This window comes from Gloeophyllum trabeum (assembly GCF_000344685.1).
Source record: "Gloeophyllum trabeum ATCC 11539 unplaced genomic scaffold GLOTRscaffold_00005, whole genome shotgun sequence".
In the NCBI taxonomy this organism is placed as follows: Eukaryota; Fungi; Basidiomycota; class Agaricomycetes; order Gloeophyllales; family Gloeophyllaceae; genus Gloeophyllum; species Gloeophyllum trabeum.
The window spans coordinates 1,205,256-1,227,108 of NW_006920414.1; the positions used below are offsets into that span (position 1 = coordinate 1,205,256).

The 21,853-nt window shown below is 54.9% G+C and overlaps 8 protein-coding genes across 8 annotated transcripts; 2 read left to right on the top strand and 6 right to left on the bottom strand.

Annotated features, from left to right (window-relative positions):
• Positions 1-358: 358 nt before the first annotated feature.
• GLOTRDRAFT_39365 (uncharacterized protein) lies at positions 359-1,503 on the bottom strand (the record flags this gene model as incomplete). The annotated part of the gene is made up of 10 exons (XM_007866576.1): positions 359-474; positions 528-653; positions 707-719; positions 778-816; positions 867-905; positions 962-1,032; positions 1,101-1,183; positions 1,244-1,295; positions 1,356-1,395; positions 1,450-1,503. 10 exons carry the CDS (start codon positions 1,501-1,503, stop codon positions 359-361), a joined length of 633 nt encoding a protein of 210 aa, XP_007864767.1.
• Positions 1,504-1,731: 228 nt separating this feature from the next.
• Positions 1,732-5,105, bottom strand: GLOTRDRAFT_75085 (uncharacterized protein; the record flags this gene model as incomplete). Its single annotated transcript, XM_007866964.1, has 14 exons — positions 1,732-2,379; positions 2,443-2,571; positions 2,634-2,839; positions 2,900-3,154; positions 3,209-3,299; positions 3,359-3,468; positions 3,585-3,687; positions 3,746-4,007; positions 4,070-4,293; positions 4,346-4,357; positions 4,412-4,721; positions 4,769-4,796; positions 4,848-4,924; positions 4,978-5,105. The coding sequence occupies 14 exons, from the start codon at positions 5,103-5,105 to the stop codon at positions 1,732-1,734; spliced, it is 2,583 nt and encodes an 860-aa protein (XP_007865155.1).
• A 1,454-nt stretch (positions 5,106-6,559) lies between these two features.
• GLOTRDRAFT_59670 (uncharacterized protein) lies at positions 6,560-8,621 on the top strand. Its single transcript, XM_007866965.1, has 5 exons — positions 6,560-6,750; positions 6,872-7,041; positions 7,107-7,248; positions 7,307-7,785; positions 7,849-8,621. Exons 1-5 carry the CDS (start codon positions 6,595-6,597, stop codon positions 8,282-8,284), a joined length of 1,383 nt encoding a protein of 460 aa, XP_007865156.1. The 5' UTR covers positions 6,560-6,594; the 3' UTR covers positions 8,285-8,621.
• GLOTRDRAFT_128366 (uncharacterized protein) lies at positions 8,518-11,619 on the bottom strand (the record flags this gene model as incomplete). Its single annotated transcript, XM_007866966.1, has 13 exons — positions 8,518-9,144; positions 9,200-9,328; positions 9,379-9,584; positions 9,636-9,878; positions 9,929-10,031; positions 10,087-10,178; positions 10,228-10,237; positions 10,289-10,375; positions 10,427-10,685; positions 10,738-11,007; positions 11,193-11,432; positions 11,488-11,526; positions 11,573-11,619. The coding sequence occupies 13 exons, from the start codon at positions 11,617-11,619 to the stop codon at positions 8,518-8,520; spliced, it is 2,352 nt and encodes a 783-aa protein (XP_007865157.1).
• Positions 11,620-12,078: 459 nt separating this feature from the next.
• GLOTRDRAFT_110793 (uncharacterized protein) lies at positions 12,079-13,801 on the bottom strand. Its single transcript, XM_007866967.1, has 2 exons — positions 13,353-13,801; positions 12,079-13,293 (listed from the first exon to the last, which is right to left on the bottom strand). Exons 1-2 carry the CDS (start codon positions 13,754-13,756, stop codon positions 12,255-12,257), a joined length of 1,443 nt encoding a protein of 480 aa, XP_007865158.1. The 5' UTR covers positions 13,757-13,801; the 3' UTR covers positions 12,079-12,254.
• Positions 13,802-13,970: 169 nt separating this feature from the next.
• GLOTRDRAFT_59676 (uncharacterized protein) lies at positions 13,971-17,004 on the bottom strand. Its single transcript, XM_007866968.1, has 5 exons — positions 16,645-17,004; positions 15,423-16,594; positions 14,453-15,374; positions 14,372-14,399; positions 13,971-14,322 (listed from the first exon to the last, which is right to left on the bottom strand). Exons 1-5 carry the CDS (start codon positions 16,909-16,911, stop codon positions 14,150-14,152), a joined length of 2,562 nt encoding a protein of 853 aa, XP_007865159.1. The 5' UTR covers positions 16,912-17,004; the 3' UTR covers positions 13,971-14,149.
• Positions 17,005-17,174: 170 nt separating this feature from the next.
• On the bottom strand, positions 17,175-17,900 carry GLOTRDRAFT_128369 (uncharacterized protein; the record flags this gene model as incomplete). Its single annotated transcript, XM_007866969.1, has 2 exons — positions 17,175-17,480; positions 17,532-17,900. The coding sequence occupies 2 exons, from the start codon at positions 17,898-17,900 to the stop codon at positions 17,175-17,177; spliced, it is 675 nt and encodes a 224-aa protein (XP_007865160.1).
• Positions 17,901-18,648: 748 nt separating this feature from the next.
• On the top strand, positions 18,649-21,771 carry GLOTRDRAFT_115684 (uncharacterized protein; the record flags this gene model as incomplete). Its single annotated transcript, XM_007866970.1, has 12 exons — positions 18,649-18,719; positions 18,766-18,961; positions 19,020-19,105; positions 19,156-19,216; positions 19,269-19,511; positions 19,567-19,804; positions 19,854-20,051; positions 20,110-20,203; positions 20,254-20,346; positions 20,403-20,508; positions 21,193-21,393; positions 21,460-21,771. 12 exons carry the CDS (start codon positions 18,649-18,651, stop codon positions 21,685-21,687), a joined length of 1,815 nt encoding a protein of 604 aa, XP_007865161.1. The 3' UTR covers positions 21,688-21,771.
• Between the last annotated feature and the right edge of the window lie 82 nt (positions 21,772-21,853).

The following is a 21,853-nucleotide window of genomic DNA, read 5'->3' on the forward strand; positions in this document are numbered from 1 at the left end:
AGTAGACTGATGTCGTCCGCTCGTTCAGACTATGACAGGGTATCCTAGCTTCTAGTCTCTCCCTAATATTTGTATATCTCGGACTTGCATAGTACATTAATTTCACGGATTACGCTGGGTATACATGTCGCTCCGCGCTCATAGAATGATACCATGAGGCCCATGAAAGATCACCAGAAGGATCAAAGATCTAGTGAAATCGCTAGAGAACATGAAAGCACATTACGGCAAATACGCTAGGTAGTGAGATAGCAGAAATACAAATGGTATGTGTAGTGTCCGAGAATAGAGCTGTGCGCCAAACGAGAGACCATAGCAGAGCAACGACAACGAGTAGTCCATGGAAAAGCGAAAGGGATCAGGATATAATACAGCCAGGACCCCCACCTGAGCCTTTGGCGCGCGTGCTTAACGAGACTCGTGCAGCCTCGTAGAACACCTCGGTTACACCTCGATTGTGCTTCGAACTGCACTCTACCAGGTGTGATGCATCAGCGTCGGTGCGGCCCGGAGAAAGAACGACGAACCTAAGTAACGTGAAGCTCGTATTCGTCTTGCAACTGTGAGTCCCTCCTCGTACTGCACAGGATGCGTCCCGTACCGGGCGAGCCGCTCTTTTGTGGAGCGGTCGTCTCGGAGATCACATTTCAGGGCTGAGGATGCGGAGATAAGAGGGAGGATGAAATATATGGAAGAAGAAGCGCACCAACGAGGACCAGCTAAATAAGGCCGTGTAAGCGTGAAGTTAGAAACGATCAAGCGTGTATTGGTTCGCACCTTTACGCCTGGACAATACTCCAGGATCTCATCTAGCCACTGTATCTTCTTTCAACATTCCATCATCGCTTGTAGGTTCTGCCACATACCTTGGCCTCAACGTTCTCCAGGGACGTCGGGTTGTCCACCTAGCGTCGACCTTTAGCAAACGTATTCCTTCATTCCTGAACTATTATGGACGCACAGAGAAGCATAACATGACGACATGGGTTTCTGCATAACTGAGGGACCGCAGTCGATCAAATTCTTCCTGGCCTACGTCCGATCTTGTTATGTCAGAGAACGGCGACGACCTCGCGGCCGTATATATGCGATGTACACACCAGCCGTGTCCCAGAGGCTCAGCTCGACCAGCTGCTCGTCAACATAAAGATCGTGCACGTAATTTTCGAAGACCGTCGGTTCGCTAGACAGCATCCGCGTTCGTTACGCGTCCCGAGACAGTTAGGGGCAAGAGATGACGCACTAGACTTGGGTGAAGAAGCCTCTAGTGAACACGTTCAACAGCGAGGTTTTCCCTGCACAGAGTTAGATGAGCGTCGGCGATACGCTGCACTGCCTGCAATGTCGTAACGCACCGCAAGCACCGTCACCACAGACTACGACTTTGCGTTGTATCTAGAAGCCAGCAATGAGCGTCCACGATAGCCAGGTTCGAAGGATAAAGCACACAGGTCTGTTTCGTCCGAAGGACTGAGCGACTGAAGAGCTACCGCACATGGGCATGACCAGGGCTGCAAGGGGGAAACGCGAAACATGAGATACAGAACGCCTGGACGGCAGTGCCACAGCCCGCGCCCACACACAATTTCCTCTTATCACGTGGTACGGGGTCGGTATGGGGTACAAGCTTCGTATACTCGAACACATTACTTACAGTGCTACTGATATACATGAAATCGAAAACAAGACAGCAAAACATAATACATCGGCCGCCCAATATCTACCAAAACATCAAGTCATCGTGTCCACGAACTCCTGCCAAGTCGTCTGCATACTTGCTTCCGGGCTCCCTGACGCACTATCCCTCTCCGTCGACATGTACCCGTTCATTTGCGGCATGGAGGACGACGCATAGTTGTAGTCAGCACCGTTTGGCACCGGCGCATAGTCGTACACAGGGAAATACTGCGGGAAGTGGGCGTACCCTGTTCCATTAGCGGTGACTGGCGATTGCTGCTGATATTGTGCCGCCATCTGCGGATTCGATACATAACCCATATACATCTGCGCATCCTCGTTATATTGCGTCGGCTCTGCGTGCAGCGAGGTCCCGATCATAGGCGCCGATTGAGGTGCCGGCTCGAACGACCTCAGATACTCCACTACAGTTGGATGCACTTGATGGTCCGTATTCGGTGTCAAGGGCAGAGGGACCACAGGGTTCAACGAAGTCGGGGACCGCATAGACGGCGGGGAACCCGTGCTTTCTTTCCGGGCCACCACCCGCGTCTGTCCTCCCAAGGTAGAAAGCTCGTCATCGTCCGTGTCAGGCGTCGGTGGCTCCGACTGAGGCAGGCGCAGGGCTGTCGGCGAAGCCTTGCCCTCCCGGAACGCGGACAGGCTGCTGTGCGCCTTCTCCTTCATCCTGAGCATAATAGTCTAATCCCGATCGATCGTAAATTAGCCATGAGGCTCATGACTGGACAGCCACGATCGACTCACCAAGACCTTCTGCGTCCGGAACCCTCGGGCTGCTTTGGCGAACAGCTCGCACGCCGAGTCGAGCTGCACTAGCGCGGACGGGGCAAAGCTCATCGACGGGCAGCGCGTCACGATAGATCCGAGAATGATCTGTAAAACCGGGAGCATGAGATGGTAGATCGGTGCGGGGCACAGCATGATGGATGACGTACAGCGCAAGAGAACATATGCCCCCACAAGAAGAATATCCTCTCTGTGAGCTCTGTCAATTGTGAGTGCAGGTTGCGCATCAAGGCCACCAGCGAGCCGGCACTCCTATACGCGGCAATGACGGAGGCGCCGTACGGACTACCAAGTGGATCTTTAGGGTGCTCACTGAGCGCCCTCGCGAAGAAGCTGCGGTGCATATACAACAAGTCTAGCAGCACATCACAAAATCAATGTCGGGGATGAAGACGATGCGATCACAGCAACTCACTCATTTCTCTGATAGCCAGCACAATATGTCTCTGTAGCATCAAAGACACCGACTCCGGGTACGCGACGGTATTATTCGTCGCTGCGTCAGGACCGGATCCAAAACCGGCAATCTGCAATATAGCAGGTACGGGGAAAGCATGCAATTTGCGTCCCAGCTGCAACACGGTCGAATATGACGGCACCTTGGCGCCGAACACCTGATCGTGCACGACGCTCATGCACTCGGATACGAACCTGTGTTTCCAAGCGTGGACTAGAACGAATATGAGATTACAGACGATAATTAGGAGCATACTGGACGACCTACAAGCTCGTTCCGGGCTTTCGTCTGCGGGGTGCGCCATTTTGCAATCGACATGCGAGAGGGAGAACGACGGCGGCCGGCCGAGAGTGAAGCACTAGAGAGTGCCCCAATCAGCACAACCAGTCTCAGTTTGCTCAAAAGAACAGCCCCTACCTGCCACGAGTCGTATGTGTACAGTTCCCAGAACGTGTTCCGGCGCTGCTGCGTCTCGGTCGGGTCGACTCTCCATTTCCCGATGTCGCGGTCTGAATTATGATTCCCCACTATCAGCGTGATGTAATCACTATTAATGCGGGGTTGACTCACGGAGACCGATCTATTAGACATGAAAGGGTGATTAACATAGGATTATCACGAGAAACACGGCAGGTAGTGGAACCTACACTCTGCGCAAGCTTGACAGCCATACCCATGATAGCCCATCTGCTGCCCGCATCCGTCCCTTGTCGATCCGACAGGAACAAGTAGAACGACATGAGGAACTACACCGCCAATCCCATCAGCAACCCCCAAAATAACCGGGATCCGTATCATCCTTACCAACGCTTGCACCGAATTCAACGATGGCTCGTCAAACAACGAGCCCTGGAAGAGCGCCGCGCGCGCAAGCTGGTGGTACCTCTCCGCCTCGAGATTATACGCATCCTGCTTGGTGTCCATCAGCGTCCCGATCGCGAGCACCATGAATATCAGCGACAGCCGCGGCGAGAGCAGGTCCTCCTCGACGGGCGAGCGCTCGTCGGGCGCGTAGATCTTGAAGAAGACGTGCTCGTTGAAGTAGTCGATTGGCACGGGGTCGTACCTGTATACTCAAAGCGTCAGCGCCGGGCTTAGCATATACGAGGGAAATTAGGGTGTACGGACATCCAGGCTGCGTGGTGGTAGTAGATGTCCCGTAATCGCGTGGCAGATTGGTAGTCTGGCAGGTATAGGAACAGGGTCTGTAATCGATCGAGTTGTAGGCCGGTGTATGGCTGGACCGTGCGGGTAATAGGGAAAGAGCCTGTCAAGGCCAAGATCTCCACGGGCAGGACGCTTGATAGCTGTGAAAGCCTGTCGTCTGTAGGCTCATCTTCGGGTGACTCGTTCTGATTGTCCCTCATTCAATCAACGCGTCGTCGTATAAATGATCCCACTGACCTGCAAGAAATACTAAACCGACCCAAATCAGTAACATACAACAAGAGATAACGGCGCTGGGCATACCCAAGAATTGGCAGTGTGCCCAAAATACTTGGTGCGCCCCGAGTCGCTAATGGACAGCGACCCAATGGCATCGACCACGTCCGGCTTGGTCTCCTCCTCCTTGATGTCATTCTGGAGCTGGTCTGTTCGCTGCGAGGACGGATCCCTCTGCAGCGGCGCCTTGATCTTGAGCAATTCCTCGCTGAGCAGTGGGTGCAGCCCGGTCTCAGTCTTTGCGTGCGATGCTCGCAATCCGTCTTCGAGTTCTCGTACGCGGAGGGAGAGCTCTGATATTTTCTCGTGGAGCTCTTGTGTCGATGCAAGGACGAAACTACATGCCTGTTAGTAGAGCAAGGAGAAACGGGAAAGGTGTCCAACCGATTGCCCTGACCAGTCGTGAGAGAGCCTGACGCAACATGTTAGTCCACGAGTCGTAGAAGTCTTTGATAGGACTCACCATCGGGGCATATAGCCCCGCAGCCTCTCTTGACGCAAGAGCTACAGGGTACTGTGCGATCACACCGTAGTTTCAACCTGCGACATTGCGATGAGTCCAAAGGAACGGATGCGGAACGAGATACTCGTACCTTCTGCATTCAGCACAAGATAACCGCGTAGCCCCTCTCCTGCGCTTTTTGGCGGCGCCGTTCTCCTGCCCATGCCCGTTCTCCTGCCTGTGCCCGTTCTCGATTTTCTGCGTCGTCGTCGGGGCCATAGCGTGCGGTGATGGTCGTGGCGGGAAGACAAGGAGCGAGTGCGCGCGTCAACGCCGCAGGACTTTGTGAGAAAGCGTTTGGAGGATCAGCTACCTCGGGCATGCACCGGTGCACCGCATTCTCCGATCCAGACTCGAAAGCCGGAGATAGCCGGGCGTCTCTTGCTGGCTTTGCTTCCGGGCGCCCGATGCTATCTGGGCCCTTCCCTGCAAATGGAGTGTGCAATCCGCCGTGCCAGCTGTGGCACCGTTCCTGTTTGGGCTACGGGGAACCTGCTAGGAGTCTCGCAATGTGGGGTATGATTCATTGAAGGACACGATGCTGGGTCTTGTTGCCGGTGATTGCGCCACAGCCTGATACAGAGTACCACGATCAGTGGTAGGCGTTAGCAAGATGCCATCGAGGAAGGTGACGGGGAGACAATGCCGTACCTTTGTCAGGCACGGGCATTGTCATTTTGCCTGGCCATGGGGAGGAGGCCGGGGAAACCGAGAGTCTCCCGCGAAGAATCCTGACGGTGCGTCTGATGCAGGACATGGCTTCGGTTGGACAACCTGGGAGTATATCACAGCTCGACAGTGCGACTCTGCTCGGCGGCGTTCGGTCAGCCGAGTCCACACAACCCACGAAGCCGCGAATATCCAAGGGAACTGCGCCGGGACTCGTCCATAAACAGCTCCCAGCGCAAATCACTTCGATACCGAGTTAGCAGGACAGCCAGGATTAGCAATGATTCAATACAGTTTCGCCACCGTAAGAGGTACGTCCACCTTCAGTGCGGAAGCCTCACCCGAGTCGGCGTTGCTCGGTCCGGAGTATGAATACAACATAGCCCTTGGAAACATAGCAAAAAGGTCCACAGCAAAGTTCCATCACGAGCATACAGGACGGTAGCCATGGGCTGTGTTGTCCTGGGAATCCACGGTGCGATCGTCAATCCACAGAGCTGCCAGATGATGGTAGACAGGACAGGCAAATCTAAAGCTAATTCCACAGCTTGACAGATGGAATAGACCGCAGTAAGCTCAGTAGCAGTACTCTGCTTCCCTCGAGTTCTGAACTCGCGAAGATACGTCAGCGTAGTGATCCTCCAGAAAACTAAGGAAGTCGAGGAGCAGCTACACGGCTCGGGCACGTCGGGCAGGAGGAATCACTGTCAGTAGTCACGTGCACTTCCCCACGTGGACTGAGGAAAAGTTCAATTTCTCGGATTTTATTGCTCGACCTTGGTTGCAACCCACCTCTACCCTGCAGGTTAGTATTCATCCATACGTTTCTTTCTTCAAGATGAACCCCAGATGACGAGTCTGACTGTGTTCTGGCAAGGCTTCCTTGCCGGGACATTTCCATGACGAGTCCTTCTATTTCCTACCATTCATGCATATCTGAATCACATTCATTCCTTCCTCGTTTCAGCCAGAGTTCAGTCATCTCATCATCGTTTCCCCCTTGACAGATCCCCCCTCCCTCTTAAATCTCACCCCACGCATGGCGCCGCACACCGAGGAAGATTGGTCAGATTCGGACGACGACGGCAGCGCGTCCGAGCTCGAGACGTCCGTCCTCTTGGGCCTCCCGGACGGGCCCGTAGATTCCGTAGACGATCTCCGCGATGTCGCTGTATCGAGGATGGGCGGGCATCCCGTACGAGCTGTCTATTTCATATGTCCTTCGCATAATATATTGAATAGAGTTCTTTTCTCTGCTTCCTTTCGTCCTGCTCCCTCTTCCCGCGTGAACGCATGGACGACGAACGAACGACCAGGCGTTTTTGACGGCGCCCGAGCCAGACGTGTCCGCCTCGCAATGTAGGAACTGCTCCAACCCCATGGAGCTGCTCGTGCAGATCTGGTGCCCGTTTGAGGAAAGCCCCATGGATCGCGCGCTCTACGTCTGGGGCTGCGCCCGCGGCGAGTGCCAGCGCAAGGAAGGGAGGTGAGTAGGGTGTGTCCGTTCCCGTTCCGTCGCATTTCGCTCTCGGACTTAGGCAGCCTGTGCAGTGTCCGCGCGTGGCGCAATCTAAGGTACAATGCCGACTACGCAAAGAAGTTGGAGGCTAAGCTGGAGAAGAGGCGCAAACAGGAGGAGGTGCGCAAGGCTGCAGAGAAGGCGAAGGAGGCGTCCAAAATTAACCCTTTCAAGGTAGCATCTGTTCGATATCCTGCTAAAGCAAGTGGCGAATCTAATCGGTGTTTCGCAGGCAAATGGGACAACACCCGCGGCGGCGGGGGCATTTGGTCTCGGTGCCCAAGTCTTTGGCGGAAGCAATCCCTTCGGTAATGCGAACCCATTCGCACCTCCTCTACAACAGGCCGAGCCCGACCACGACGATGAACCTGAAGAGGACGAGGCCGAGGCAGAAGGGCACGAAGGCGGCGACGCCTCCTCCTCCTCCTCCGAAGAGTCCCTAGTAACCGCCTTAGCATCCACATCGCTCGAAGACTCGCCCTGGCCCGCCATGCCCTCTTACACGCCCCTCTACCTCAACACTACGTCCGAGTACCTCCCGTCGCCGCCGCCCAAACCGAAGCTTCCGCCCGGCGCGCAGCTGCTCGACGCGGACGAGGGCGGCAAGGACGCCAAGTGGCTGTCGGAGGCGTACGAGAACTCGATGGAGGTCGACCACGTCTTCGAGCGGTTCATGACGCGCGTCGGGCACGAGGGCAAGCAGTGTGTCCGGTGAGTGCCCCCGTGCTGGATTAACTTGGGGAATATGGATACTGAACGATGACTGGCAACTAGGTACGACTTGGGCGGGACGCCGCTGCCGTTTGGACACGATAGCGTATTCGACAAGCTCTTCCCCGCGCCTGCGGGGCCCCCCGTCCCCGTCACCAAGGGCGAGTTCATGGTCCAGCCGCCGCAGAAACGCGTGTACACCCCCGCCGCACTCCCCAAATGCCCGCAGTGCGGCGGCGAGCGCGTCTTCGAGTGCCAGCTCATGCCCAACCTCATCAACGTCCTCAAGTCGTCTTCGGCGGACGACGCGAGGCCGGGGAAGCTGACGGAGGAAGAGCGGAAGAAGGAGATCGAGCGGGCGCTGAAGGCTGAGAATTCCACGAAGCGGAGGGGAATGGAGTGGGGTACTGTGATGGTGTTCTCCTGTAAAAGCGATTGCTGCCCCGAGCAGAAAAAAAACTGGGCGGAGGAGGTCGTGCTTGTTCAGTGGGATGAGTGATAAGGTGTCTATGTATCGAACGCTGTAGCTCTCAGATCACCGTGCTGTATCACTGCTGTATCTTGCACCAAAGTGTATCATTATTCCGGGGGACGTATGATAGCAAGACAAGTGCGAGAGGGGAACAAAACGACGGGATACGCGTAGAGTGCTATTAATACAAATGAACTTTTCCTCCTATTATGACGAATAATGATATGGCACAGTACTCGGACAGCAGCTCTCGCGCGGCATCACACCTGATTGAACTGCGCGGCGAAATGCCCCCAAGAATCGGACACGTCCGTCTCGTATGGGGCAGCTTCCTGCACGCCCTGTGACATACCCTGCGTTGCGTAGTACTCCTTCGGGTACGCTGGGCTGGCGTAATCTACGTACTGCCCTGGATACGTCTGCAGCGTAGACATACCGGCGTCCATGGTACCGGCCATTGGCCAGCTCTGGTCGGGCACGAAGAAGCCGGTCTCAGGCGCCCAGGCATTTTGAGGGATAGTTGGGTTAGGGTCATACGCCATCTGCTCCTGCGCGGGGTACACGTCCCAGGCATACTGAGGCTCCCGGGTAGGAGCAGGAGGCGGGGGCGGCGTGGCGTGGAAGGCGGAAGGAGAGGCGGCTGTTGACGCTGGACTGTAAGGTGCGAACGCGGTCTCTGGACTCCTGGATCCTGAAGAACCTCCTGATCCAGGTGACTTCCGAGACACGAGACGTGTCTTGCCTCCCAGCGTCGCCCATTCGTCTTCCTCCGATTTCACTACCGGGTCTCCGTACGAGGTGCGCCGTGTGGGACTATCAGGTGACTTTCTGGAACGATGCTCGGTCATTGCAGTCGAGGCGCGGATGTCGAGTTTACGCAGCACAGGCTATGGCAGAACTGTATAAGGAGAGGTTGATGCGAATGATCCTAGCTACACTTACGAGTACTTTTGCCGCCCGAGGGTTCGATGATATCTGCTCGAATACATGTCGAGCGGATTTCAGATGCACCAAGGCTGATGGCGACAGAGCCATACCTGGGCACTTGCTCGGTATAGCCCCTAAAGCGATCTGCGAAGTACATTCAGCGAACGCACAAAGATCTGATCGGTACCACATACAGCACACGAGAAGACATGCGTAAACAGGAACCACATGCGCTGTGTAAGCTCCGGCTGCTGAGAATACAGGTTCTTCACCAGGCCGACAAACGAACATGCGCTATTGTACGCCGCTAGGACAGATGGTGAATACTTGCTGCTTAGGGGATCACCGGACTCATCCTCCAGAGCTCGCGCGAAGAACCCCCTGTGCATGTAGAATATCGCTGAGGTCCAGTCAGATCATGTATGCCTGTGACACGACGGCAAGACCTCACAGATCTCCTTGATCGCTAAGGCAATATGCCGCTGCATTGTCAATTGGAGCGACGGGGCATCTCTGTCTGCGTTGTCGCCAGTGTTGCCAAACCCAGGGACAACCAAAGAGGGTGGGACGTAGAATTTTCGAACCGCTTGATCAAGCTTCTGAAGCGTCGGATAGCTGACACCCCGAGCGCCGAAGACTTGTTCGTGAACAACACTGAGGCACTGGGAAGTGAAACGGTGCTTCCATGCAGCGACTAACACGGGAGTGAGCAGGGGACGAAATTCCCGATACAAGGGGACGCACAGCTCATCTCTACTTCACCACGCTCATTCTGCGTCGTCTCAAAGGCCATCTGACAGTCGATATGTGACATTGAAAAGGAAGGCGGTCGACCGAATGTCAGACTCTGGTAGAAAGACGACATGAGACATGCATGGATGCGGTAGTGCACAAGCACTCACCTGCCACGAGTCGTACGTGTACACCTCCCACAAGAGGGACCGCCGTTGCATTGTCTCCTCCGAACTCAGCTGCCACTTGCCGCTGTCGCGATCTTTACATATACCTCAGCATGCGCGTCATAAGTTCCGCTAGGCACTCACGGAGTCCGACCTAAGGACGCGTCAACCTGACGACGAACAAGCAGTGATGGTGAACACTAACAGTCTGTACGAGCTTCATGACCAGCCCCATAATGGCCCACCGCGGGCTATCGATGTTTGCCCAGAACATATAATGCGACATGATGACCTTCAGGGATGGATTAGCCTGCATTTAGACCAGCGGCTAAAGAGACCCCACCAGAGCTTGGATAGCAGGTATGGACGGCTCTTCCAGGACGCTACCTATAGATAAGGCCGCTCGACCCAAGCCGTAATATTGGCTAGCTTCCAGGTTTAGAGGAGGTCTATCGAGGTCTAATAGGGCACCCATGGCAAGCACCATACACAGAACTGCTAGCCGGTGAGTCTCGATGGGAGAAAACTCTGGTATTGACTCTCCGGTGTAGAACTTTGAGTAGACGTTGTCGAGAAAGTCGGTCTCGTATATGGGCGTGTACCTGCCACAGACCTCAGCTAGGACGGACGCGAACGATCAACACTTGGGCGTACATCCAGGCAGCATGCTTGTAGTATAGATCGACGAGCTGTTGAGCTCTCCCAGCTCTGGGCAACATAGCTAGTATAGAATCCCGAACCTCGGCCGGCGATTGGCCGAGGTGCATAGCGAATGGGAAGACGGTGCTGAGCCAGTGCACATCTGCAGGCAAGGGGGCACTCGGCGTGCCCGGTTCTTCATCCTCTTCTGTCTCCTCCTCGTTCTGGAGGCAGGTAAGACTATGCAGAGAGGCAAGCAACAGCTTCACGTGCCTGGAGAAGGTACTACATAATCGAAGTAAGCGTCCCGATGAGTCCGGAGTAGCAGGTAAGCAGGGAATCAATCACCCATGAGTTCGCGGTTTGCCCAAAAAACGTGGACCGCCCGGACTGTCCGATGGATCTATACGGCAAGAAAGCTTTATCTGGCCGGCGAAGAGAATCATCGTGTCCGTAGCATATATACTTACAGTGAGCCAAAGGCGTCTATCACTTCCGCCGCGTCCTCTGGCCGTTCTCGCGTCGGTGCTGCGTCTTGTTCTTCTCTTTCCAAAGGTCTCTTAATATTCAGGAGCTCCTCGCTAAGGAGCGGGTGGGGATGGGATGACTGTTGGCTATAGACCTCCCCCAGCGCGTCCTCCAGCTGTCTGACGCGATTCGAGAGCAGGTCAATCTTTTCATGGAGCGCTTCAGTGTTTGCGAGCACGAATCTATGATGGGGGGTTAGCGGAGCCGTACTTCGCAGCAAATGCTCGGACGACCCACCTGTTGCCTTTGCCCGTGGTGAGAGAGCCTTGGTTCCCTCTAGGGTTAACTATCTGAAGTGACGCCACTCGAATGCCGCACTCACCGTCTGGGCAGATGGCAGCACATCCTTTCTTCACGCAGCTCGTGCATGGAAACACTCTGCTGCACCTGACATTCCATGACCTGGTAAGAGCACGCATACACCCGTCTACTGCTACTTACTTGAGCTTCAATCTACATCAATGTTGATTGACCCGACACGAGATGAACGTCTGCAGACTGAGACAAGTGGGACCTATATATACCTTCGACATTCCGCACAGGATAGCGGCGCAGCACGGCGTCTACTGCTTGATCCTGCACCATGGTTCCTGTCAGGACCGACGCGAGAGGTCGCCATCGCATCCGCAGGCACGGCGTTCAATGCGCCGTCAGGTGGCACGCTAAGAGAGTCGCGTTGTGTATTTACTGGACTCTTCCGCCGCCGTCATCCCGTGTCGACTTATCGTCGTGTAAGCTCTGGCGCTTACGAAGCTAATTATGAGACTGCCGATAGGCGCCGGCTCAATGCTAGCTGGATGGGATCCCCCAAACGGCGCTTTCGACAGTCCGAGACGTTTATACATTATCAAATACTGTAATCGTCATCCTGTCGTAACAGAGTCGTAGCATATCAAAGATGGCGGTATAACGAATCCGAACTATAATGCAAGAATTAATCGGATGTCCTAAGGTATCAAGGTATCTCCAGAAGAATTATCCAGATCACAAACCAAATGCCAGAATTACACGGAAATGGGATCCATGCCTCCCTTTGGCGCTATATGGGTCATGGCAATCTGCTGTGCCCCAAAGTTCTCTGATGACGGTGTTCGCTCGTCCTGAATCATGATGATGGATTGAGGGACCTCAGAAGCAGGGCTGATAGGCTCTGCTGTAGATTCTTCCATAGATGACACGTCAGAGCCAGCATACGGCGTCTGGGGCTTGCGAGCCTCCGGCGCAGCTTGCGTGGAGGCAACCGACGAGACGCTAGCCGATCTCGAGCTGAAGAAGCCTCCGAGCTTCCTCGCCAACGGGGTCGCAGTTTGTGGCGTAGGCGCATTGACGGTCTTGCTGGGAGACAGCACTGTCGAGGGGGCCTTCGAAGGCGCACTGCTGACGTTGGTGTCCACTTTCCACAACTTGAAACCCCAGCCGGACCCTGTGCTACTGGTGCTCCTCCGGGCTTCCTCCTCGTCGCTCATGGAAGGGGGTAAAGGTAGACGGAGAGGTGCCGAGGACCCAGCCTCATCCGCTTGGCCGCCAATGCCGTTCTGGGCAATGAAGTCCCGCAACGCCTTGACACAAGTCTCGGAAGCCTCCTTGCCTTCCTTTGCTTCCGTCAGCTCTGCCCTCGTCTCCTCAAGTTCCGACTTCAGGTTCTTCACCTCACGTTGTAGTGCCGCAAGCTCGGAAGACGATGCAGGCTGTGACTCGTCCAGCGGCAGTGGCGGCGGACGGCTCCAGAAGCCCGACGAACGCCTGGACGCTTTGCTGGGCGGACTGCCCACCGAGTTCCTGGGGTCGGGGAACGACAGAGTCTGCGCGCCGGGAGAGCCTGGTATTTCTGGGCTGCTGAAGTCGCGCAACATGAACGCTGAATCGGAGACGGAAGATATCCGCCTGTGGCCGTTGCTCATGCCCGAGCCGGTCAAGGGTGTGAAGGAAGCCCGCTTATTCGAGGATGATGGACCACCGAACATGGGAGCATTTGCCCTAGACATATCCAACGTCATCGAGGACATCCTGCGGCTTTCGCTCTGCAGCTTCATAAGTCCTCTCCTACGATCAAGATAGGCGCTTAACTCCAGACGGTAGAGAATGATCAGAGCCATTCTCACCTGCTCTCTTCCACCTTCGCGCGCAACATTGAAATGGCTTCTTCGTCATCTTTGATCTTCGCCTGAGCTTGCTCGAGCTCGCTCTGCAGCCTCGTACATTTATCCGTGGTTTCTTCGAGATTAGCTGTTAGGATGGACTCCCGAGAGTGTACCTCGGAGAGTTGAGAGGCGAGTTCATCGCGCTCCTGGCTGACATCCGCGAGAGCTATCCGTAGTTGTGTCACTATCGACGCCAGCACCGCTGGGTCAAGTGACTGCGGCCTATGCGACGTGGGCGATGTCGGCGGAGAGAGTTCGCTATCGAGTTCGCGCTCGAGCTCGAGCGCCTGGTCTATAGAATGTCGCTGGGGGCGTGCGTGCTCGTCGTGGGCGTCCATGCTGGAGGTCGTAGGGTAGGAGTTCATGGTGGATAGATGCTACGTTGCGGATAGGTTGAACGTCCGCCGAGCAGCGTCCCCATGGTTCGTCGCGTCCCCGCGTGTGGCTCTGTGCCGCACGTGGCCATGACAATGTGGCACCGCCGCAACGCCTTGATCGCGGGTCGGCTGTCAGAGCGTCGCTGTCCCCGTTGCACTTAGCCGTAGACAGCTTGTCAAGCGCTTTCGACGCTGCGAAGGAGGGAAAGTGGTGCAACATATACATATACATTCTTGTGGATGTAAATAAAACAATGGTACAGTATACAATCTCGAAAGCGCTTAAGATTCTGCCTAGTCAAACATACCTCGATCTCTAATGTCCGATCCAGCTCCAACCTAGTCTTTTTGTATCAATGTATCATATCCGTTTATCAGTCTCTAACCGGCCGCGTGCGTCAAGGGATCAACGCAAATCACTCCATCACGTTCGCTCCAGGGGTACCCCCAGCGATGAAGCCATTCACGCACGCCGGCAGCGAGACGGGTCCGCGATGCACCGCGAGCAGGGTCCTGCGTTCCAGTGTGTTTCTCTTCTCCGACGACGACATAGGCTGTCAACCGATCAGCAAAGTTTTAAGGACAGAGGAGCATTGCACTCACCCAAGCCATAGAAGTGTTCACGCTCAAGCTGGCAAGTTGTATGAGTACGTTGACAAAGCTACTCGGAGCGAGGATACTCACAGCCAATAAGAACTCCTCCAGGACTTCGGTCGCCTCGTTAGAATGCAGACCATGCAGATCCAGCATACTCTCCGTCCTTTCTTCCGCAGTCAACTTGTTTCCGTCAGCGACACTCTTGCTAGCAATGCCCAGGCAGACACCAAGTCCGGCCCCGATGAGGCGCCCGCGAGCAGTACGATCTCCGGGCTCATCTGACCAGCTCGCATCCCTCGACTTGACAGCCTCTTGGGCGAGCTTCGCGCGTTCTTTGACGAGTTTGCTCGCCGCATCGGTCATTTCCGCCTTCATCTTCGCGTTTAGCTCGTGCCCTTCCCTGCTGAACCGCTTCGCGGCAGCACCGTCACCCCTCCGCCAGGCATCTGCGGCGCGAGAGAGGCAAGCATTCCTCGCAGCGCCCAACTGCAAAGCCCGAGATCGGTAGTTCATGTACAGCGAGTTGACGGCCTCTCCGGTTGGCAGCGTCGGAAGCAAACTCGGAGGGCGTAGCTTGATGCGGGGTGAAGGCTTCGGGGCCACAATTGCCGTGCTGTGGTGGAGAGGTTCAGCAGCATTGCCCATAGCAGCTCTGCGTGCCGCAAGACTGGCGCTGTTTTGGGACTGAGGTTGCGCTGCGTTGGTCGGAACCGTTGCGGCAGCGCGTTTCACGGCAGAGGCGAATCTCGCCCGGCTAGGATCGTTGTAAGCCGCGTAGACACCCCTCCTGTTCTTGAAGTTATCCATGCCGAGGGCTGGGAAATCGTCCAGCGGAGGAGTTGAGGTGTAGTCAAGAGATGGGGACTCCTGCAATCCGGTGCGGGACATGGCAGCAGTTATACTGGATACATCCACATTCTCTGGCAAATGATGCAGGAATTCGCAGTTTTCGCCTTTGGCGCAAGTTCCACGCAGCCAGAACCGACATAACGCCCGTTCAAGGTCGTGACTGATATACGGTGAGAATCAAAGTACGCATCGTTATGAGGTAACCCACCTGAAACGACAATCCGCCCTGAGACATTCGCCAGCAAGGAAATATCTGCAGACTCGAGCGCCACCAGTCCCGGGGCGTCCGTTGAATCCTGCACGACCTCTTGCGGCGGGGAAATTACCGTAGCCAGCACGACCGCCGCGTACCGTCCCATTCTGCCCCCCATCTCTGGAAACAACCATTACCCTAGCTCCCATGTTCTGCACTCGAACTTGAGAGTCGGCAGGTGGGGACGGAAGTGCACGGTCAACGAGCCAGCTCATGGCGCGCTCAAAGTCGTATCCATTATGAGCCAAAGCGTCCTCTAATTCGGAAGGAGCGAGCGTTGCCCCGAATACAGAACTCAGGACGTCGAACGGTGTCATTCCGTCTGTGAGCAAAGCAGCTGCGGCATCCTCTGATTCTTTACTTTCCTCGCCTCCTTCGACTCCCATATGGGGAGGTTGATCGTCGGTCGACAGGGAGGAAGCAGAGTTTGGCGACTGAGCCCAGGGCGCAGGATTCTCCAAGTCAGCTGCAATCACAGGATGGAATGCACGGGGGAGGGTCTTCGCAGAAAATGGATCGAACGGGTCGTCCTCGTCGTCATCTTCACCAGGGCGCAGGGAAGACCGCAATGATGAGCTCGGGGTCAGTGACCGACTTCCGGAATCTGGCAAAAGCGGTGCAGCTATGGCAAGTTTGGAGGATGGTCTGTTCGGAGTATGGGCCCACAGATCTGGGGATGGCGTCTCTGCTCGCAAATTCTGCAGACTAGGGTGAGATGACGCGGCAGACAGAGGGCGCGGGATGGGCTTGAACTCCGAGGCCTTCGCATTCAAGATGCGAGGTGAAGAAACGGGGGACGAGGGCATACTTGCAGCGAGAGTATGGGGCAGAGAGCCCCACAGAGCCGGGGAAGACGAGCGCGATTCTGGCTTCGCCGTCATGTATGACTGAGCCTCGCGCGTAGCTAACGGTGAGGTCGCTGGTGTATGAGGCCTACGGAACACCATTGCAAGAGGGGAGCTTGGCGCAGACGTAGGAGTGTCGGGGCGGGGAAGACGTGCCGAATGAGTGGACGCCCGAGAGGAGGGCCGAGAGATGGGACGGCGCGTCGGTGTAAGGGCGAGGAATGGTATACCGGCGACGTCGTCCCTATGCTTATGCATAAGGTCTAGGACATGTTGTTCGAGCTAAGAAATGTGCTTAGTTTCACTTGTCCCTTCTGCTACGTCAGTCGTACCTGTTCCTCCTCGTCTACCCCATACGTGTCCTTGAGGAGGGACTTGAGTTCATCCTCGTCCTCCTCGTCAAGGAGACTGACGACTTTCCCAACAACGTCAGAGCTAACGCGAGAGAACTCGTCGCCTTCAGCGTCGCTGTCATAGTTGTTCGCAGGCTTGTAGAGGCGTGCTATAGCCGACAGTTGCGCTCTGGTGTGGGGAAAGCGGGGGATGGCTGAATCCTGGCCCGAATCACTGCCATAGTCGTTCGGCGAGACTGAAAGCATGGTTACAGCGCTACAGCGTTTTATGCATCCCTAAAGAGCGGTTGAAGAGCAGAGGGTCTAATGATACAAGTTCAAGTTGGAGGGAAGTCGCCGACGTCGCCAATCAGCACGGATATGAGCTGTGTTTCACGCGCCACAAGCAAGGGCGTTTTCCTTCCGTCTCTCGTCATCGCGGTTCGCGCTGGCCATGGTACCATATACGATATCGGAACGATAGTCAATTAACTATGAATATGGATACAGGAAATACAGAAGCACGGGTATCAAATCCACATGTCAATGGCGTCCAAGTGCTCCAGCCAGGCTCGCTTTCTCTGTGTAGGCGGCCAAGGAGTCGATAAGCGACCCTTGATGCTCTTGAATGGACCGAACTGGATGCCTTGGTCTTCTTCTATGGACGCTAGCCTCATGGCCTCTACGAGGAGGTCCTCCTCATTGATGACCACAGGCTCCAAGTTTAGTCTCAACGTCTTGCGTCCGTTTCGCTGGCTATGCTTCCTCTTCAGGCCAGAGCCAGCAGGCGACTTGGCTACGCTGCCTGAAACAACTGTCGACAGTCCCGTAGGACCCTTGGGTATTTGTCAGCTATCTCCCAGATACACGAGCATTGGAGCACTTACTCGGACAGGCCTGATCCTGGGGCGACCAGGTGTCGGAGTGCTTGCCCCCTCTGAAACCATTGTGGGGAATGGATAGGCCGGCATTGCGAACGCCCTGTCAACGGCTGGCCTCCCAAAAGCAGGTCTCGGTGTCAACATCGAAGGCGACATAGGCGTGGTGACCATGGGCGATGCCGGAAGGTTATTGTTGAAGTTTGGCAACACGTGAGCTGCGGGCACGAGTAGTGCAGGCGACATGGGCGTCATCTGCATGGGCGACCCGAGGCCCGGTGATGGGAGGGCAGGCAGGTGGAATGGGAAGGCCTTTGCATGAGTGAAGCCGTGCTTGATAGCCGGGGATGCGAGAGGAGTACGAGCGACGGCGAACATATTGTGCTGGTGAGTGATGTTTGAGACTGGTCGATGTTGCGATGTGGGCGAAAGCTGGTTTGATAGCAAAGCGGTCTGTTGGCTGGTCTTTTATAGAATGTTGGGTGAGTCTTCCGGTCGGTCCGTAACGCAACGCGTATGTCGACGGAGGTGATGACCCGCCCGAGACCAAGGACCGCAGGTCGGGATGATGTTCGGGATAGGGAAGTCATTCGCGTGTCTCGCCTGCGATCGTAGCGGGCAGTTCCTCCGCGGACATAGCTCGTAACTTCCTGCTGCTATCGGACCGCACTTTCTCCGGTGTGTTTCTGTGTCGGTGGTGATCAAGGTCGGGATTCTTCTACACGCAGGCCACAGAGTTATATTCGTACTTGTAAATACATCGTACAGATAGATAATCGGAATTCCTTGTGATCGACGTTTGTACAGGATTCGAATTAGCAAGTGCACTATCGTAAATGATGCCATTATGCCACCTACAAGTGGAAAGGACTTACTGACCCCCAGCGGGAAGCGGATGGACACTGGCAGTTTTGTGGCAGTTGCAGCGAGCATGTCCACTGAGAACCCTGCCAGTTCCTTGATCGACGCGGAGTTGCCGGCGGCATTTCTGCGCTGGCTGAAAGTGCATCGCAGCACACACACTTGCAGATACATGACGGCTGATTCTGCATGAACCGCTGTCCAACTACCGCTTGTCGTACCTAGAACCTGCAGCTCGAGGGCTGGAAGTGGTATCCAGACTGATATGCCCCCTCCGGATCCAAGAACGCGAAACAGCGTCGCGTTCGACTCCTCGCGGTTCACGTCATTGTACTAGTACGCATCGCTGCACTTCTTGTACATGTGCTGACGCGTCCGTTAGCTCTTCAAGCACATCCTTGACCTCATTGCTTGTTTACGGTGTTGCGTTCGCTCTCGCTGTCCATACCGGGCGGGATGTTCTGTCATTCGATGTCGACGTCTTCTGGCTGCTCATCAGAGTGCTCGCCTGTAAGGGCCTGGGGGTCTTGCTGGGGGAGGTGCGGACGAAAAGGCTATCGAATTCCCCACACCTTGAGGTACGCTGTCGCTATCTCACCCTGTCATTTGTGGTCGATCATCTTATGTGTATGTCAGTGGTCTACGGTAGCTGTGACATCCCTCTTGCTACTTCTACGGCATGCGTGTTTCCTTGTAGCCCTCTCAAGCTTAGCTCCTCTAAGGTATGTCTATCCTGTCATTGGAGAAGATGTTTACGGACGAGCTTTCAAAGAGCCGTTATCTTGACTGCGTCGTCACCCGTTTGGCTGAGGTCATTCTTAGCACCGACATGGGTACTGCATTTTGCCCATATCTTTCAATCCGCATGCTGACATGAAACATAAGACAGCGCGGACATATTTCTGTCTCCTCGGCTTAGTTTCCTCTTTCAGCCTCGATGCCAAGTTCCTCCATCAAAGTTTCCGAACGCCTTTCCTGACGTACGTAGTTGTTCTTGTGGACGCGGCTGCGTCCATGCTTCTTGAAGACATATACGATACTCCGCCTTCTCCTTCTGTCATGGAATCAGCGAGCGTACTTGGTGCTTCCGCTATCGGCCTCCCATTCTACTTGCTGCGAAAGATTGCGGTAAGTGCTTCGGATTTGGGACGTTACGGAGGAACCTTACTAAAATCTGCAATAGTTTGCTAGGCCTCGAACCCCTATCCTTCCCCTCAGTTCCCTGGCGGCTTGTCCGCTCTTAGCATATGTCATGACGAAGCCGTCGTCCAAGGCAGTCCGGTCCCCGGCGCGCTTGACACCTCGGAATACAAGTCTACTATATTATCTTTGCGTAATTGCCGCAGTGATACTAGACGGCTTGCTGTACGCGGAAATTCCGTCTTGGTCCGACGTGTTTGTAGGGGTGTTGCTTGCTTACGGTATCTATGGTTCCCTCGCTTTGCTCTAGCAGCGTTCATATCTTGATAGGTGTCCATCAAAAGCCGACGGATGGGCAATCTCAATTATCCAAGCCCATCATGCCCGTCTTGCGGTCGTACTTGAAAAACATTCTGGCTAATCCCGAAAGCAGAAAGATATTCTACTTCTTGCTGCTTAATTTGGCGTATATGTTCGTTCAAGTGCTGTATGGTATCTGGACAAACAGTCTTGGCCTAATATCTGACGGTACGCTGTTCGCTCACCATCCGTTGCGGTGACTCATCCCATACTCCATCCTAAACAGCTATTCATATGGCATTTGACTGCATGGCAATTGGAGTGGGACTGGTGGCCTCGGTAATGGCGACTTTGCCGCCGAACGAACGCTTCACTTACGGGTATGGATAGTGTTTCTGCATTTGGACGGGGCTAACATGTGTCATTTCAGCTATGGTCGTATCGAAACACTGTCAGGCTTCGCGAACGGGATATTTCTACTCCTCATCTCCGTCTTCATCGTATTCGAAGCGATCGAACGCTTGTGAGTGCGTTCAACTATCAATCCTTCTCTGGTAATCGTATGCGACGGACTGTTAGGATGGACCCACCGGAGATGAGCACGAATCAGTTACTCCTCATCAGCAGTATGGGGCTAGGAGTCAACCTGTTCGGTATGTTCGCCATGGGCGGCCATCATCATCACGTGGGTTCTTATCCCTTATACCCCAGCATTAATTGAAGGAGACGTTTTGATAGGGCGGCCATTCGCATTCTCATGGCCACTCGCACGGCCCTACTCAATCTCATTCCTCGGCGCCTTCTTCCGTCGCGCATTCCCATCCATCCGCACATTCCCATTCCGCTAGACAATCCCACTCGCCGGTGCACTCACATTCTGGGGATATCCCATCTACCCCTTCGCACTCGCATTCCTCGCATGGGCACCACGACGGCCATTCTCATTCCCATTCGCACTCTCATGCGGCACCGGCTGCGTCTCCTGTAGGGAGCCATTCGCATTCGCCGAGCTCACCTGACCACGGCCATTCTCACTCGCACTCGTATTCCCAGCCTGCGACGCCCGCTTCTAGTGCCCGGGGAAAGCAGTTCCACGGGTCTGCCCTACAGGTCGACGCTTTGTCGCTCAATTTTGAGGGAGAGTCGATGTCCCCAATAACGCCGCGCTACCGCTTCGGCCACGACGAGCATTTCGAGACGCATCATCACTCTGAACATGTGCCAAATCTCCACGATCACTCCCATGGTCATCATGACCATGCACACGAAGGTCATAGTCACAATATGCGAGGGGTCTTCCTCCACGTGATGGCTGTAAGCGATTTTTTTCCAGCTCTTTGGTGAATGGAATATTGATATGTCGCGACAGGACACGTTAGGGTCGGTCGGAGTGATCATCTCGACATTGCTGATACAATTTTATGGCTGGACTGGATTTGATCCCATAGCCTCGCTATTTATTGCAATTATGATTGCCGCTAGCGTAATTCCACTGGTCATTGACACTGGCAAGATACTCTGCCTGGATATCTCAGATCGCGAAGTCAGCATTGAACGAGCTCTACTGGAGGTACGTTCCGCCATGACCGCCTTTCTCATGTGTATGCCATCTAACGGCGCGTTTCTGTCGATGTAGCTTGATTCGCTCGAAGGAGTCGCTTCCTATAAGTTCCCTAGGTTCTGGCCAAAAGACGCGTCCAGCGTCATCGGATCAATCTGCATTCAGATACATCCTGCATGGACGCGTTCTGATTTGTTAGATCATTCTGCGGGCGAAGTGGACCGGGTTGTCGAGAGAGTTGACTCATTGCTTCGTAGCAGGATACCGGGGCTGGAGGAGCTTACAATTCAAGTGGAAGGCTGACACCAAGCGACTCGCGGATGTCTCCAGTAGTACTGATCACTACTGCTTGTATTGATAGAAGATATATACCTTTTTCGTGGAACATGTTGTAGGGTTCCAGTCCAATTCAGAGCACAAGCGCGATAGAGTACGCACCCCCTATAGGCACGGCAGTGTTTGACTTGCG

Coding starts and splice junctions, on each gene's coding strand:
- GLOTRDRAFT_59670 (XM_007866965.1), top strand. CDS start 6,595: ATGGCGCCGCACACCGAGGAAGATTGGTCAGATTCGGACGACGACGGC. Junction 7,042..7,106: donor TGCCAGCGCAAGGAAGGGAG/GTGAGTAGGGTG, acceptor CAGCCTGTGCAG/TGTCCGCGCGTGGCGCAATC. Junction 7,249..7,306: donor CCAAAATTAACCCTTTCAAG/GTAGCATCTGTT, acceptor GGTGTTTCGCAG/GCAAATGGGACAACACCCGC.
- GLOTRDRAFT_110793 (XM_007866967.1), bottom strand. CDS start 13,756: ATGAACTCCTACCCTACGACCTCCAGCATGGACGCCCACGACGAGCAC. Junction 13,294..13,352: donor GCGAAGGTGGAAGAGAGCAG/GTGAGAATGGCT, acceptor TCTTGATCGTAG/GAGAGGACTTATGAAGCTGC.
- GLOTRDRAFT_59676 (XM_007866968.1), bottom strand. CDS start 16,911: ATGCTTTCAGTCTCGCCGAACGACTATGGCAGTGATTCGGGCCAGGAT. Junction 16,595..16,644: donor GGGTAGACGAGGAGGAACAG/GTACGACTGACG, acceptor CACATTTCTTAG/CTCGAACAACATGTCCTAGA. Junction 14,400..14,452: donor TGGAGGAGTTCTTATTGGCT/GTGAGTATCCTC, acceptor ACAACTTGCCAG/CTTGAGCGTGAACACTTCTA.